This window comes from Diplotaxodon limnothrissa, linkage group LG14 (assembly GCF_057381915.1).
Source record: "Diplotaxodon limnothrissa isolate DT_005_m linkage group LG14, D_limnothrissa_male_GT1.1, whole genome shotgun sequence".
Lineage (NCBI taxonomy): Eukaryota > Metazoa > Chordata > Actinopteri > Cichliformes > Cichlidae > Diplotaxodon > Diplotaxodon limnothrissa.
This window is the reverse complement of record NC_140609.1, coordinates 2742062-2759512: the sequence shown is the minus strand read 5'-3', so window position 1 is coordinate 2759512 and position 17451 is coordinate 2742062. Positions and strand designations below refer to the sequence as shown.

Sequence of the window (17451 nt, the reverse complement as noted above, 5' to 3'; positions counted from 1 at the left end):
TGTATATATGGATCTATTCCACTCAGACCCATTATTAGCAGTATAAACTCATCTCTCCACCTACAACACTTCGAGGCACCTCACCACCAGCCTAGCTCCCCTTGTGAGGAACACACCCCATTACACCTTGGTCAAAAGAATTATGAGACTTCACTGTTCACATCAACCCAGTGGACCAAAACATAAAGGTACAATTTGCCAATGCCACTTCTGCATTGTGCTGTACACACAGAGGAGAATGGAAACTTCAAAACTAAAGTTTACCGGACGTCCACAACAGACCAGTACCGACTCCCACCGCCCTCTGGAAGTAATCAAGACCCCGCAACACCCAGTAAAAATGGTTTCTTCTAAGCAAGAGGGGAAACAAAAGGATCACACACATGTAAACAAAGCTCTTAAAACATGTGGTTATCCCAAATGGGCCTTCATCAAATCAGCAAAGATGCACAGGAAAGAAGGTCAAACACCAACTAGGGAGGAGCAGAGTGACAAACGGAACAACACCGTCAATCCCTATGTAGCAGCTTTATCAGCTTTATCAGAGAAACATCCCAGTGCACTTCAAACCCAACAAGTTGAACAACATGGTGGCTTACAACACTGACTTTCTGCCACCTACAATTCAATTTTGAGATCCCTTCCAGGAACCTCAAAACCCGCTAACATCTTGTGTCAGGAGATCTCAATAGGTCACATGACCGGGTGACAATGGTAAATGGCCTGTATTTGTATAGCGCTTTACTAGTCCCTAAGGACCCCAAAGCGCTTTACACATTCAGTCATCCACACACACATTCACACACTGGTGATGGCAGCTACATTGTAGCCACAGCCACCCTGGGGCGCACTGACAGAGGCGAGGCTGCCGGACACTGGCGCCACCGGGCCCTCTGACCACCACCAGTAGGCAACGGGTGAAGTGTCTTGCCCAAGGACACAACGACCGAGACTGTCCAAGCCGGGGCTCGAACCTGCAACCTTCCGATTACAAGGCGAACTCCCAACTCTTGAGCCACGATCGCCCCAACCAAAATTTCTGCTGATATTGACCCATGCACACTTTGGCTCATGTGATGAGGCACATGACCAATAGTGGGTCAACAACCTTCTTAACCCTCCTGCCATCCTTTAAAAAACTCACACCCATCACCCTAGGGACCATTCTCAGCCACGCCATAAAAAGACCATATATCCACATTTTATTCCACTTTAAATTAGCCAACCTTGTAAAACTACTTCTCCCTGAAATATTCATGTAAAGTTTTAATTATATTTTCGTTGTTTTAACCCTTCAAATCCCAGTGTTATTACATGAGCGCCCTGTGTTATAAGCCCCAAAAACCAAAAAACGAAACTAAATATTTCCACAAAAAACCAGTTGAAGTAATATGTGACTGTCATTATAAGTAGGCCTTTAGATGGACCAAAGATTGGCACCAACATACATTTTGACCTGCCATTATTTTTTTTGCATTTTTTTTGCAATTTAAAAATTAAAACTTCAAGGCCCTGAGTCTTCATTGACATCCAAGAAAAGAAGAAAAAATAAAATCATATGATGATAATTTGGGGTTGAAAAATAGCGTTTATAATGGAAGTCAATGGACAGAAAATGGTCCCCAGGGTGATGGGTGTGGGGATTTCTGCTGCTCAGCCATTTTAGGCTGATTTAAGGAATTCACACTGGAATATTAACATTGACAGGTAAAAACTATCCTGTGGCAAGTTTGGTTATATTCCACTGAACACAGTGGAAATGGCAGCCATTTAACACATAGCAGTGGCACAAAAAGGTCCCAAGAAGGCAGGAAGGTTAAGGAACAACTCCCTCTAGGGTTTGAATACCTGGGACTCTCCAACATTTGGTTTTAGAACTAGTAGTGAAAGAAGTCCATTCGCTTTCTTTCCAAGCCCCTTATGACTGACAACCTACACAGGCATTCATACAAGTGCTTCTTTAACGCCTAAACAACCATAGGCTTAGACGCCGATGGATAAATCTGGGACAACACAGGGTTGAGTATCTTGTCCTTCAACGTGCAGATTGAAAGACCCAGAGATCGAACCACCAGAAGAGCGGGTCATCTAATAATCAGTTCAGTTGGTACAGCCTACTGTTAAAATGTAATAATGACCAGATATTTAATCAAAATGATTATAACTCTTATTTTAGTAATCAGTCTATGGTTCACCAATGAAAATCATTCACTTTGGTCCTAGAATGCTTAAGGGTGATAGAAGTTAATTGTGACTGAAGGTTTTTAGGACAAGAAAACTATGACATGGCATTAGTTAATGTGATGGCTGACCTGCACTCAATCTACAGCAGGCGGTGCTGGACCAAGGCCAGGAAGATGGTGAAGGACCTCAGCCATCCCAACAACAGACTGTTCTCTCTGCTGAGGTCAGGAAAGCGATTCCGCTCCCTGAAGACCAACACAGAGAGACTGAGGAGGAGCTTCTTCCCGCAGGCGATACGGTCTCTCAATCACACCACCACACAGTACTGACCCACACATATGGTTCTTACACACACACTGGACTTTCTGGACTTTGGTTTTGCACAACACTGGTCACTATATTCTTCATTTCCGGTTAATACTTGTACAGCTGCTGTTATTGTATATATATTTATTTATATTTAGATTTCTTCATACATTCTTATATATTTCTATACTGTGTATTGTGTATTTTGTTGTACAGTTATTTTATTTTCAACTTTAATTTATATATTTTATCTTATTCTTCCCAGTTAAATTTACCCTTCATTCTAATTTGTGTTGTACAGTTATTTCATTTTTAACCTTAATTTATATTTTATTCCTTCCTAGTTAAATTTACCCTTTTTAATTTTTCATATTTATTTCCTATCTTATTCATAGCCTTTTCCTTTTTTGTTCTCTTTAGGTCACGAGCAGTTGTCCAAGCATTTCACTACATATCGTACTGTGTATGACTGTGTACGTGACAAATAGAATTTGAATTTGAATTTGAATTTGGCTATAAATAGAGAAAACTCTTTGGATTAGTAAAGAACCAGTCACTGTTTACTGTCTTGAAAGAGTTCATGTTTGCTATATTTGTGAATGAAAGGCTCCAGTGAGTGCTTATAACACATTGCATGAATGTATCTGATATGAACCAGTCTTACAATTCTTTACTGAATTACTTATTCACATCTGTGAATATTCCCAGTCCCCGAGTGGCTGTCTCAAGTGCAAAAGCTCCATTCAGTGTTGAATCTAAGGCGGACCTGAAAATGCAGGGCGCCTATCTTGACTTTTTAGAATATAGTACAGTAATATTGCACAGGGCTCCAAACTGTAGTGCTTTACACATTTGGCTGATCTCAAGATGAGAAACAAAACCTTTGGAGGAAGCATCATTTGTAAAGATCTGCCAGCTCAAACACATGGAGTGACCGTCATGTTAATAGAAGAGAGCTGCCTGAACTGTTTTAAAAAGTCCTGCGTCCATATTAATGGCCTCTATGATCTCCGTACTGATAAATAAATGTGAGGTGTTGTAATCGTATTTTGGACTGAGTCGCATCGGTGAATGCACATAACAATCTTAGATATGATCACGCGCAGTCATGTAAACACATGACATCAGTGCTTCTGTTTCAAATCCAATACTCACACAGTTTTCTCTTTTTTATTAGAAAATGAACTAAGCACAAGTCTTTTGAAACCCTTTGAGATGACTGCTAACAAGTCAGTCACACCCAATAAAAACAGAGATATAGTGAAATGCAGCGTCACAAATTGGCTGCCCAGTTATTACCGCCTGTAACAAAGTAAAGCTGGCAGACTGCAGCAGTGAGGATGGGGACAAAAAGTAGTCCTTAAAATCCTTCAGTCCCACTTAACTTTAATCACCCTTTAAGCAAACAATGTAAAAGAATGTCCTTGTCACAGATGTCTGCATGTTATTAGTTTGTCACAGGCAAACACTGCTGTTCTGCTTTTAGCTCCAACTGTTACAGTGACAACTGTGCAGCAACAGGGGGAGTTTGAGGAACATCAGAACTTGAGTATCTCAAAGAGAAAAAAACAAACAAATGAAAGAAAAAACTTGTAGAAAAAGACATAAAAGCATGAGTTGTGTTGGATAAAGATTACTGTACTCTTGCATTTTTGGCTCTTCTCCCAACACCTGTTGGTCAGAAGTTGCAGCCCTTTAAAGTCCCAGGTTTATGAATTCATTCACTTGAAGTTCCATTTCCTCCTGAACAAAATCATTGGTTTAATAAGCAAGAGTCAAATAAGAGCCAGCCATCTCTGACCCACATCTGCTTTTCGCGAGCCACATAAAAGGCAGAAGGGAAAGTCCAAATGTATCACTTCCACGTTCTGTGCACATGGCAAAGCCATTTCACCGAGGCACAACTAGAACACGGACTCTGGGGCCTGGTGCGTTGATGAATCGATGAGGAGGAAGAAGTCGGCGAAGGATTTCGGAGGTTCCGTCATGGGAGGTCTGACCGACTGCTTCCACTGTGCTGGGTTTAGGTCTGTGAAGTCAGCAGGATAACCAGGTCCCATGTCTGGCCTGTCACATGTTCGGGGATCAGAGAAGCTGAAGGAGCTGCAGTGTGTACGTGAATGTTACTAAGACTATGGCTTTGACCAGATCTTGAACTGAGCAGCACATGATGCCTACATACCGCCAGCCAGGCAGTCTCTAAAGTCCAACTGAAATCAGCAATTGACCCTGACACTAATATCATCAAGCTGGGCTCCAAATTAAACGCACTCAGTGCAAACATGGCGCACACTTCAAAGAGTCCAGGGGCTTACTTCAGAAAAACAAAAGGCATGACACTGTTTAAATACAAGCACTGGGGAACTAGTGAGACGCCAGAGCTTGTGAGATGGAGCAGAAAGAAAGAGGCCAAATAAACAGGAACAGTTTTAAAGAACCTGTAACCCTGCTAGACAGGGCACCAGTTTGTATTATTCAAGTGCTGTGTTGTGACCTGTGTTGCACCTCCATCAGTTCACACTTGCTAATGATAGCAAGCAGGAGGATATGGGTTTAGGTTGTTACTTAGTTTTCCCTTATGTGTGATGGAGCTAGGTGGCTCCACGCCTTACTGTTTGCTCTGAGTTGTAGTTGTGGAGTAACTGCTCTGAGGCCGCAGTCTGTGGATGGATAGCTTCAAACATTCTTTGAGTCTGTGTCAGTGGATTTAGTGCTCGGGAATTTGGGCACTGTGGGGGTCTAAATAAAAGAAAACACCATCTTTAAGTCTCTGTCAACTGTCAAAAAATTAAAGAGACTTCAGGGAAATCAGTTATTCTCTGCACTATAAGGGAACAGTCACATTTCTGCCACTTGAGGCATAGATGCCCACATGTAGAAAATTTGCCACAGGAAACACCCGGCTAACTTCCCAAAGTGTCAAACCAGAGTTAGAGACTACATTTAAATGCCTTTGCAGAAACCCAAACCACTGCACTTCTATTAATTGGCCACAGAGGATTTAGAGTTTGATGTTATCCAACCACAGAGCTTAATCCCTGCGTATAATGAAGATGTACTCCGTGACATTCAAAACAACACTACAGTATATCGTGTGAAGCTAAGATTTTAAAAAGCAACCATATCTTTATAGAAGGAAATGTTTCCTAGAACTTGAAGCTTTTTCCTGCTGAATCATGTTTTAGACTCAGAATAGGACTGCAGGAAAGCTTTGCCAGTATTTCAGGTATTTTTCAACATACATTATACATATGAGAGTTATTTGGTGTCTGGACTAAAGTCCATAAGATGAGGGAAAAAATTCTAAGTAGAGTTTAATTTTGGAGGTTTTCTAGAATGTATTCTAACTGATAGTACAGTCACTGATCTACCCAAGCCAAAAAGTCTAATAAACATGTTGGTGGAAAAAACTGCTTTATTATTAGTGCGACTAACCATAATCTCACTGATTCATATAAAAAGTGCTAGAAATAGTGAGATCTGTGCTGCTATAAAAGAACTATAGTGCAACAGGAACACAGTGATGTGTCTCTGCTGTTTTCCACTGAAACCAACCAACCAGGTGTAGCTTCAGGCATAAACTTTTGAAACTATTTTATTTACAATGAAACTGTTGCCTGCTGCTCGGGCAGTCCTCATCTAAAATACAGCGGCAACGCTCATAAATATCTGCAGTAAATACAGTATATATGCTTTATATTGTTTCACTATCACATAAGAGAAAATGTACATTTTCATTGCAATAATTTGACAGCAGGAAGTTTGTTCCTGCCAAAGTTTGTTAAGTGTCCAAAATGAAAAGGCTTCAGGCTGACTTAGAAATGTTGATTAAACATTACAGAGTGTGTAAATTTAGATTGCTATGAAACCACTTAAACATCATGTTACAGAATTTTTAAATAAAATAATTTGGAATAAACACGCCTGTTTTTTACATGACCGAGTATTCTGTAGCATATCTGGCATTTGTACTAACCAACTGGAAAGTTGAAAATTGAGTGCTGACAATGATCCCGTCCTCCTGAGTAATCACTGTAAAGCAGCCAAACTGTTTAGCTGCTACAAAGTGAAATCAAAAACTCAATCTTTAAAAAACAAAGTTCAAATCAGTGCAAAGCTTTACTTTTCTTTTTTCTTTTTTTGATGCAGTGCTTAGATCTAAACTAGACTTCAGTAAAACACTCGTATTGAACCCAAATATCCTGGGTTACCTGGTCTAACTTTTTCCATCAGCACCACATCTTCTGAGTGGTGACACTAAACACTGCCAATTATTTTTGTTTGCAGCTTGACCACTAAGTGAGGCTACAACAGCCTACTGGGCTTTAATCTCTGCCAAATCTTGACAACAAGTATATTACTCTTCGGCGGGTCAGTGCTCCATTATCTTGTCCTGCCTATCCCTAACTTTGTCGTCTGGTGTTATTTTCCAGAGCAAAGCAGCTGAAAGCATCAGCAGACTGGGAATGATGCTAATGAGATTGTAAGACTGAAGATTCAAGCTCTGGGATAAAAAAAGGGCCAGTAATTATCTATCAGTAACTTATTCTAAATAATCATTGTTCATGGTTTCTTACAGACAAAACACAGAGGACAGTAGAATTCATTATTGTGTATCACATTAGAGCAACACCACCTTTAACATCCTTAGGCAGTGAAAATATTCCATCAGAATACTCAACAAGATAATGTTCACAATACCTCCATCCAAATATGTGCTAAAGTTTTCTTGTGCAACATACTGGAGGTCAGCCACGAACAATAATACAGCGGAGGCCTGAGGAGGGGAACTGAAACAGAAATCTCCACCTCGTCTGTGACGCACTGCAGCCACTTAAGCCTCAACATTGGCCGGGAGAAGTAAAAGTGACCAATGAGTGATTAGAAATGAAGCTATGGCAGAGAATGGGGAGGGGGCTGACACACTGTATCCATCTACAGCAGACTCGGCTTCCGCCATTTTGACTAGAAAAAAAAGAAGGAAACAGAATTTGGTGATGTGCACTAACTACACAACCCACACACACACACACACACACACACACACACACACACACACACACACACTTCATCAGTAGCTATGCCTCAGATTAACTGAAGCACTGCATCATTTTGAGAATGAACATTATCAAGTAGACAAGGTAAACAGCTTAACTGATATTTTTGGAGTTTCTGTATGATGTGGTGGACTTGGTCTGAAAATAGTCTCATCCCAGATCCCCAAAGCAGCAGCATGACTGGTTTTTAACTATGGATGACATAAGACTGAATGGAGACATGAAATATTTAACACAGAATTATAAGAAGGGCCGCAGACAGTTCAGAAGATTTTGTGTTGAAAAAAACATTTCATTTGTGTCTAACAGTTCAGATCTGATAATAAGCTTAATAATATTATACTGATACACTCTCACACCTTGTTCCAAAAATTACAAATTTCACATATTTATGCATACACATTATTATTATTATTATTATTGTTATTATTATTATTATTATGTTAAAAAATTTTAGCTCTACATCAAGAACATTTCCTTTGCTTTTAGTGATGTGACACTTTCAAGAAAATGTAGCGTTATTAAATCGGTTTTTAAACTTCAGCAAATGTATTTGAATTTTTGTTATCAACAAAGGAAATAAATTTGACACATTCACAGTCACCTGATTTAAAGATTAATGGTTTGTGGACGATAATTAGCACATAAATATACCTGCATGCAGTTCGTTTGGCTGGGGGTCTGTAGAATGGATGTTAGTTGTGTTGCTTAGTAACAAGTAGCGCAAAAGGAGCGAAATAATGTTGTAAAATAATTCACAGAACATGAATCGAATGGTGGCGTTTGCCTCCCATCACTGATCACCAATTGGAAGTCATATTTCCCAGTCCAACGCTGGTGTCAGACTGGCTACAGCCGAAACCTCCTTCTGCTCCAATCACGTGACAGTGGGAGTCCGTGGAGGTTTAATTCCCTTCCAAGAAGGCCAGCTCTAATCTGCCGCTATATACATCTATTAAAGAAGAAAAAACTGAAGTTCTTTGATTGCAGCAGATGCAGAGGTGCTGCACGTGTGGCACAGGGAGGACTGAAGACTGGAGAGCAGGCTGAAGGAGTACAAAGGTCAGGCAGCGCAGAGAGGAGGACGGGAGGTAAGAAGCTCGCCAAATAACAAAATAAGCAGTTTTTTTGTGTATTATGATCTGTTATTGGAATTACTTTTTACAGTTCAGTGTGCTGCGTCTGTGTCAAACTAAAGCCCGTCAAAAAGTACAAATGCAGTTATTTTAGTATTCGAACACATTTTTTAAGTTACTTGTGAAAACACTTAAACACTTTCACGCAAGTTTTTCACGCACTTAAATATTTAAAGTCTTGTGAATTTCCAAACTCTCTGATATTGATCGAGCCGCGCTACACGAGGTTCACACTTCTCCTGAGAGTACAACACGCACATTTATGTGGTTTGAAAGGGTTCAGGCTTTAGTCTAATTGCTTTCTGGTTAATTGAACTGATTGGCTAATTGGCTGTGACACAATAAGGGCGTATGCGGAGATAAACGCGGCTACATCGTAATGAAGGCTTTTGCAGTTTCTGTGGTGGAGACAGACAAACACTTCTTGCGCGTTTCTTTTACTTCTGATAGTTTAATGAGCCAGCAAACTCAAGGTACAAGGTAAAAAATAAAAGACAGATAAATTTATTTATTTGGGTTAAATTGAGCATAAACGGTGGTGTTTATAGTGAGTGAGGCAAGGCGAGAATGTGTGTCGAGTTAATAGTTTGAGGTTGGAGAATAAAGCAGCTCACTCTCCGCTCTTCAGGAGTTGGAGAAAGTCTGTCAGCAGCGCTATCAGCCTGCTTGGAAAGGCAGCGGAGCAGAGCTGCAAACACACACACAGCTGAGTGACAACCGGGGCCGTTCATGCGCTCGTGTCACCAAGCAGACATATAAGTCACGCTGGCATCTGATTTATAGACGCGCTGCAGATTCACGCTTCATTTAACGCGAAGCCACAGCGTATATTTCACCTGCAGACCCAGCGCGGCCTCCGCGTCAGCCCTGCTGCATGTGGCAGTGTGCAGAAGGATGCCTGCTGCTGCTGCTGCTGCTGCTGGGTTATTACCGCACACACACACACACTGACAAAACGGCTTTCAACACTACCTCATTTTCCTAAACATTATTCTCAAGTGGTTTTACATTCGGGTCTTTATGGAGATGGAAGAGTCATTTAAACCCATTTAATGCGTAAAGTTTTTATTTTTTAATTTAATTTAATCCATGTATTTAACCTTGTTAAACGTAGAATTTACGAGGGTTTTATTTTCTTTCAAAATGTCTTCTCAGTTATTTGAGTAGGCATGATCTGCTTGTGGTCTCGATTCATTCAGCGTTTATTATATACATGCTGATCAAAATAAATAATTAAATGTTATGAATAATCCAGGATTCCTAATAGGTAATCGCTGGTTTGGGCCAGTGCATATTTGCAAGTGACATATTAATCACAATGTCTGCAGTGGCACAAGTAATGCGAGCGCTCTATTAAACCGCTGTGAGGCTGTTAATAGAAATCCACCGCGGCCTATGTGCTACTGTAGCACACAGCTCGCTGTTTTCAGTGTGAGATTCCATTGTATGTTACAAAGCTCTATACTGGTGGTTACACGCACAAGTTGTTAGAATGTATTTTGAATAATTTCGTGGCTTCATGTCGGGTGGGGAACAGTGTTTTGGGGGCTACCCTGGTTCATGAGGTGGGTTATCGTGGACGGGGAGTCAGGGTCACCACCAAGCCCCGTGGAGGCGAGTGAAGGCTGGGGTTATCTTCTACAATATTTTATGAATATTGTCTTGTTCACTGGTTGTACTTGGTTTTACATTAAAGCCTCACTTTAGTCAGCATAGGTTCAGTCCGGCCTGGTGACCCGAGGCAATGACGAGGGTTGATACAGCAATTACCAGATAATTACCAGACATGCATTCAAATGAAAACGCAATAATAATAATAATGCACATTATAGTCTGGTGGTGTTGGGAATGCTACCAAGATACCAAGGCTCAGAGGAGGGCACCGTTTCTACACCACAGCTGTAAGGCTGACCCGGTGAGAGGAGCAGTGGGCAACGAATCACTTTCTCCCTGCTGCTTTCACACACCGAGGGGGACTGAGCTACTGCGTGTAGCAATGTAGGAAAGCTCTTGTTGCAGTGTGTGTGTGTGTGTGTGTGTGTGTGTGTGTGTGTGTGTGTGTGTGTGTGTGTGTGTGTGTGATTCCAAGAAAATAGCCCACTGAGATCCCCCCTCAGAGCTCCAAGTGCGCACTGCACAGGCGCAGAACGCGGCTTGTCGATAGAGAAGCTGAAAGGCACTAAGGCAGCCGAACCGACCGGCACTTCCCAGCGGACAGCCGCCGCTGCTGCAGCCGTCAGCACAGCGCTCGAGACGAGCAGTTATCTTCTAAAAGCACGTGCAGCCGCGGTGGGAAGGGGAGGAACCCTGCTGTTTGCAGGCCGAGGACCGAGCTGCTGTGCGCGGAGATGGATTTAAGCAGATGATAGCTGACTGCGTGAGGTACAGTAGAGAAGCGTCCGCGCTGCCGACCGACTTGTAAATAGTGCTGTTTGTTTCAAGAGGGGAGAGCAATGCTGTGTCATCCAGAGTGTGATACTCTGTGGGGGAATCAACCCACTGTAATTAACCCACTGTACTCAGTCCACAGAGAAATCTGACAAGGAAGCGCTGAAACTGACAGTCAGAGAGAGAGAGACAGAGAGACAGCCAGACTGAATGAGAGCTGGGATGAGCAAGTCTAGCTTTTTATTTCTATCTTTATTTACTTGTTTTTATTGATATTTATTTATTTCAGAACATGTGCATGCTGACTTTTTTGACTGGCTGTTATTATTATTATTATTATTATTATTATTATTACTTTAACATTATTAAGAAAGCTGACTTTCACATTTTCTTTACAAACACTGGCCTGTGCTTGGAAGTTTTCACACACCAGTTTAAAAGTATGCTATTTAAAATATTTCAAAATGCATGGTTCACTTCATATATTTTATAATATTTGTGTTGAATGGAGGATGGTTTGAAAGCTTTTCGTGTTCAGTTTTTTGATTGTTTTAAAATATTATTGGGAACAGGGCTGGAAGCCCAGCTTTATGTATGTATGTAAATATGCAAGCTGCTGTGATCATTGCATTTTACACTAAAAAATGACGTAGATTAAAAGCCAGACAATTGCTTTATTGTTTCCATGCATCAGTATTTGCTCATTTTATTTTGAGGAGTTTTTGTTTGTTTGCATTGAGGTTTAAATGCTGTCAGCGGATTAGAAGCAGTGGAAGGTGTTTTCTTTATGTCCTCATCAGCTAACGTTGTTTGTTGTTGAGAAGGACGTGTTGAGCACTGATGCCGGGCCTTCATGGTTCAGAGCTGTTGACACAAAATGGCGGCAGATTGAAATGTGTTAAACATGTGTGTGTTAAACAGAACTAGTGAAAGGCCTAGATTCACACTGTACAAAAAAGAGAAAAGAAAAAAAGCTTGTAGCTGTTTCTTCGTCAGATCTTATCTTTATTAGCTTTCACAAAGGTCTCCGTCCGTTTACACTGGATGCCACCTCTCCAGTTTCATGGCTAAGAGAGTGGTTTCTCTATGTTTACAGGCTCACGTCCACAGCGTGCAGCCCTGAGGCTAGGAGACCGCAGCAACAGGTTTCACACTAGCATACTCCGAGCAGCTTTTGCCTTACAGAAGTACAGAAGCATTTCCAACCATTAGAAATGACCTGAAAACTAAACTGTAGTTAGACTTTGTCTAACTTTGTGGAGTTAAACAAAAGCATTTGGAGCAGAAGTAATAGTTGTAAACTTGCAGTACGAAGCACACAGAGAGCTGCATCGAGGTTTGAGGCAGGAACAGAAGCAGAAACAGCCGCAGTGACTCTGTACATGTGAGGACAAAATAATAATGACAAGGACGAGTCTCCCATGTTAACGATGTATTACTTTGACTTGATTTTTTTTCTGTTAACAGTTCTGTGTTTCAAATCGAAATGAAGATTTCAGCCTTTCAGAGCTGCACTCTCAGCTGCAGCGATGTTCACTGTACAGTGTGTCAGCCTAATTTACTGCTGAGACTTTGACCCTTTTGTGGAGTCTCGTGCACAAATCTTTAATAAAGTCTGAGCTTGGCTGTCACGGAGCTAAACATGTTTAAGTCTCTACGGGCCGAGGTTCACATGAGATGGTCCTCAGGTGCTGGCATTCTCTAGATTAATGGATGAAATGGAGCAGTACAGAGTAGCTCAGTAGCACAGAGAGTTTTGTGACCCTCAGTTAACAGAAAAATGTTTGCCTCATTACTGGCGTGAACTTCAAACGGAAAATTGTGCTGATGCATTGTTGATATCGACTTAAAAGCAAACAGCATGTGAGGAGAGAAGAGAAATATTGAAACCTCATTCCTCTGTTGTGCCACTTGAATATTATCACTGTATTTTCAACATTTTTGTCTCTCTGTTTGTATGCCCAGTATTAAACCAGTACTTGGCTCAGGTTTCCTCCATAGAATTTATCAACAACAGCAGCCAGTGGTACCTGCACACCCAGCCCAAACCAAAGATTTCAACTACAAAAATAAAGGCTGCATATATATAGCATTCACTTTTTCAAAAATGCTTCAATTGGGTCTAAAAATGTCATTCAAATAGAAAATCTTTCATTGGCAAAAAGTGTGCGGTCTGTAATGGAAACCTGACTTCATACTACAAAAGCTTAGCTGGACGTTTTTATTTTGGAGAAGGGGGAAGTTTTACACACTCCAATTAAATCTTAGAAATTCATATTTAAATTCAAAAACCTAAATATGTAAGATGATGGCCCGCAGCTGTGCAGGCTCACAGTCGCACAACATGTGATCTGCACTCACACTGACGTGCAATCTGTTACATTTGTGTAAAAAACACACAAAGGTGTGGCAAAAAGATAGAATTGTTGTTGAATAAAAGGGAGAGTTGTTTTATTTCAGATCATTTTTTAAGTTAATAAAAACTAGTGTTTAAAACATTTAATGAAAAACAAAAACTTTGAAATAAAGTTTTGCTTCCACATTAATCATTACATAGCAAAAAATGACCATAGCTTAATAAAGTTCTTGGCACCACTGATTTAAGGCCAATGCTGTCTCACAGTAATAGAATATATATAGGAGTATACTTTATAACTGTATATGACATGAGGCTACATTACATCTGGAAAATGTCCTGTGCCAGGTCTGACCCACAGTTGCAGTTCCCCTCTGCTTTCACTGCTGCTCACTGATAAATCTGACAGCTGGGTATTCTTCTAATCCTGCAGCGATGCTTCAGGAGAAAGCTTCAACTGTGACGGACGAACATGTGAGCCGGCTCCAGACCGGCGGGGAGACGGATCTGCTTCCAGACCAGTCGCGACTGGGCCTGTCCACAGCTCCCACCGTTCCCAGCTCCACCGAGCCCGACCAGGTACGCACGGAGGGCAATCTTGCATCTTCTGGATGGACTGTGAAATAGTACGCTTTAGGCTGATTTATAAATTGCTCCCTTTGGTGTTTATATGCAACTATTTTGCATTTTCTTGGATGGTCTGAGTAGTTTTGATTGTAACTGTGACTCTTCCTTCAGAACATTGAGAACATTAAGGTCGTCCTTCACGAGAGGGAGCTGTGGAAGAAGTTCCACGAGGCCGGTACAGAGATGATCATTACTAAAGCGGGGAGGTGAGTGAGGCATGTTTCTGATGAACCATAAAAAAATTAAAAGAAATGTTTGAGTTCATGTTTGCAGTATTTTTTCCATTTTACAGAAGAGTAAATACTCTAGTGTAAAAATACTTCAAAAGAGCTACATTCAAAATGTAATCTAAGAAAATGTACAATTTCTCATGGTTTTTTCAGTCCCTTGTATTACTGCATTTTTGTTTGGATATTGGAACACGTGAACCAGCCAGTGTCTGCTGTCAGGTATAAGCACTGGAATAAACAGTTTGTTCAGACGTGGAGTCAAAGAAGACATATTAAACATCTGCCTAAATCTCTACAGTAAATGTATTTTCTGCTGTTGTTACATTAACGTACTGCATTACTGCATTGCAGGATTTGTGGTGGAGTTTATGAAACACAAAGATTACCTGAAAAAGTTTTTCACCTGATTTGAATCTCCCCGTCAACAGTAACCTGGAAACGGTCGAGCTCCTTGTTATTCATAGAACATTGAAACGTAGCGATAGTCTTCAGAGTGAAAACATGCATAGCTTTCTGGAAAATTGCAGGCAAAGTGATTTTCTAGTGATGGATTCATTATGCAAGATGAGTATCATATCTTTCTGGGATCATCTGTTTAGACAGCTCGTAGTAACGTACGGCAGTTATGATTTTGTCTTTCAGGAAGAGACAGAAAGTTCCTGCCGCGGCGACTGCATAATTGAAAACACAAATGACTGCTCGGCTGGTTGGATTTAATGCGACCTGAGGATTAGATAGTGAGGCTGTTGGACATTAACCAGAGAATGAATACACTCTCAAACTGACCTCCGCCTCTCATTCCTCACGGGATGTTTTTTTCCTCAGCGAAAAATGTAAAAGGTCACCACATTTTTTCCTTAATGCTGTATAACCGTAGGAGATGGGCTTTTCCTTGTCCAGCTGATAAAGTAGGCTCTGAATCCTTAAAGCCCTTTGAAGAGTTGTACAGTCGTGTAGCTGTGCAGCTGTGCTGGAAGACCTATCGGAGTTTACCTGCAGTCAGTCTGCAGCGGGCGCGCTGAAAATTGGCTTCATCGCTGACAAGCAACAGATCTGAAAATGAAAATGATATCGACACCAGACTGAATTATTTAAGCACGTCATGAGCAGTGCATGTAGTGCTCACTGTCTCATCACGGTAGAAGGTATTTTAATCATACTGCAGCAAAAAGCATTTGGCAGTAGAACATTGTATTTAATGTGTCGTTTGAACAGACAATAAAAAGCACCCAAGAGTGGGAACCAGGCATTACTGCAGACACAATCCCTGCTTTATCTTTCTAATTTTTTATTATCTCAAAGTGTATCACAGAGAGTCACAGCAGTGAGCATTTGCCCACTAATTTGGAGAAATTTCTCAACAGACGTATTTATTACATTCATTGAGGTCATAAATACATGTAGATAAATAAAAAGAAAAGAAATGAAAGACGAAAAGAGGCAGGTTACAGGTCAATGGTAACTTTATTGTCCCCAACACAACACACAACAAATATACAGAGATTAATTCTTGGAATTATGTTGTAAGGAAAGAATGCATCATCGTGAATGCGTCTGAGGTTCACACACCAGTCTGTCTTATTCTTCAGGGTGAGTGCAGCTTCAAAAAGAAGCTAGCATGGCTGTAAGCTCCTAATGATGACGCTAAAAAAATGATTCATAGCAAGTAAAGTCAACCATCTTAGAAAGCAATGTTACAATTCTAATATTCATTTGCACTAAATAAATAGTTCATCCAAGTCTGAAAGAGCTATGGAGGCAATTAGTCGCAAACCAAACTACTGGATAAACTAAGGTCATTAAAGTCTGAGTGATGTGATGGCTGCCACACGGGGACGTGCATTTCTGTAGAGCTAAACTGAACGGAAATCCATCCAAAAGCTGTGCAGATTGATTGGTTGGACAGCAGTTATATACCAACTGCAGGTTTGTTCTTGTGTATTTTGTTCATATTTAGTGCACTGCACAAAAAATGACCTGAAATACTGTCTCACTGGTTAATCACATGACTCTTAGACTGCAGTCGCAAATTTTGGTATTTGAAAATAAACGACATATAAAAAAACATGATTACAAAATAATGAATCTAAGCAGAAGAAACATTTTTCCAAATCATTATTAAACTAATATTTAGAGAAGGTAATATAAATATATGTCAGAATAGGGCAAAGTACTTGCAGTGTCTGTCTCATGGATTTTTGAATGAAACGTGTTTATTACTCATTCACTGAAGTTACTCACACTGAGTACTGTAGCCAGAATTTTTTCTCGAGTAGAGATACTTACATACATACATACATACATAATATTATTCAAGTAAATGTAACTGAGTAAATGTAATTATCAGTGATGAGAATAACGGTGCTACAAGTAACGGCGTTACTAACGGCATTACTTTTTTCAGTAACGAGTAATCTAACTAATTACTATTTCTATCGTTACAACGCCGTTACAGTTACTAACAAGAAAATACGATGTGGTCGCGTTACTATTTTTCAACAAACAGACGGTTGAAGCCGTGGTCAGCTTAACGCATCTTATATCAGTTGCAGGAAGTAGCTGTAAGTAATCTGGACTACAGCTTTAAGCAGCTGCGCGCTCCCACGGACGGTAATCACTTTCTAGCACAACACCTGGAGCTCAGGGGCAAAACAATGGCATGAGTGCTGCTGTTCGACTGAGGAAGAGTAAAGTAGTCGTGGTAAGCCAATCACATGACCACTTAAAGACAAAGCAACAAGGTGCCAGTTTTTAAATTGTGTTGATAGGCCACGTAAAACCAGAGTCATGATAAACAAGATATACTCGGCGTTTTTACTGTCCAAGGACAGCTCTAGCAAGCACTCTCTGCTTATGACCAGTGGCGGTCCTAGCCTGTTTGGCGCCCCGGGCGAACACTATACTGAATTTCACCAGAGAAACACACACACACATGAAGAGAGAGAGAGTGTGCACTGTATGCAAACAGCTACCAAACAGCCATCATTATTCCTCATACAATGAGAACAGGACAAATCAACAACTGACAATGACTAATTAATATTAAAATCTGTAACATAATGTATTGTTTGGAGTTTAGTCTGTTACTGTTGCTATTTTTACCATTTCTTCTTGGAGCAACTGTAACGCACATAATTTCCTTAGAGATTAATAAAGTTTTCTGATTC

The 17451-nt window shown here is 40.6% G+C and overlaps 1 protein-coding gene across 1 annotated transcript in view; it reads left to right on the top strand.

The window, feature by feature from the left end:
* Positions 1 to 13862: 13862 nt before the first annotated feature.
* tbx4 (T-box transcription factor 4) overlaps positions 13863 to 17451 on the top strand; it is a 28225-nt gene continuing 24636 nt past the window's right edge. Inside the window, exons 1-2 of the mRNA XM_085370748.1 lie at positions 13863 to 14006; positions 14166 to 14260. Of these exons, the coding sequence (XP_085226874.1) occupies positions 13863 to 14006; positions 14166 to 14260 (239 nt within the window). The remainder of the gene's footprint in view (positions 14007 to 14165; positions 14261 to 17451) is intronic.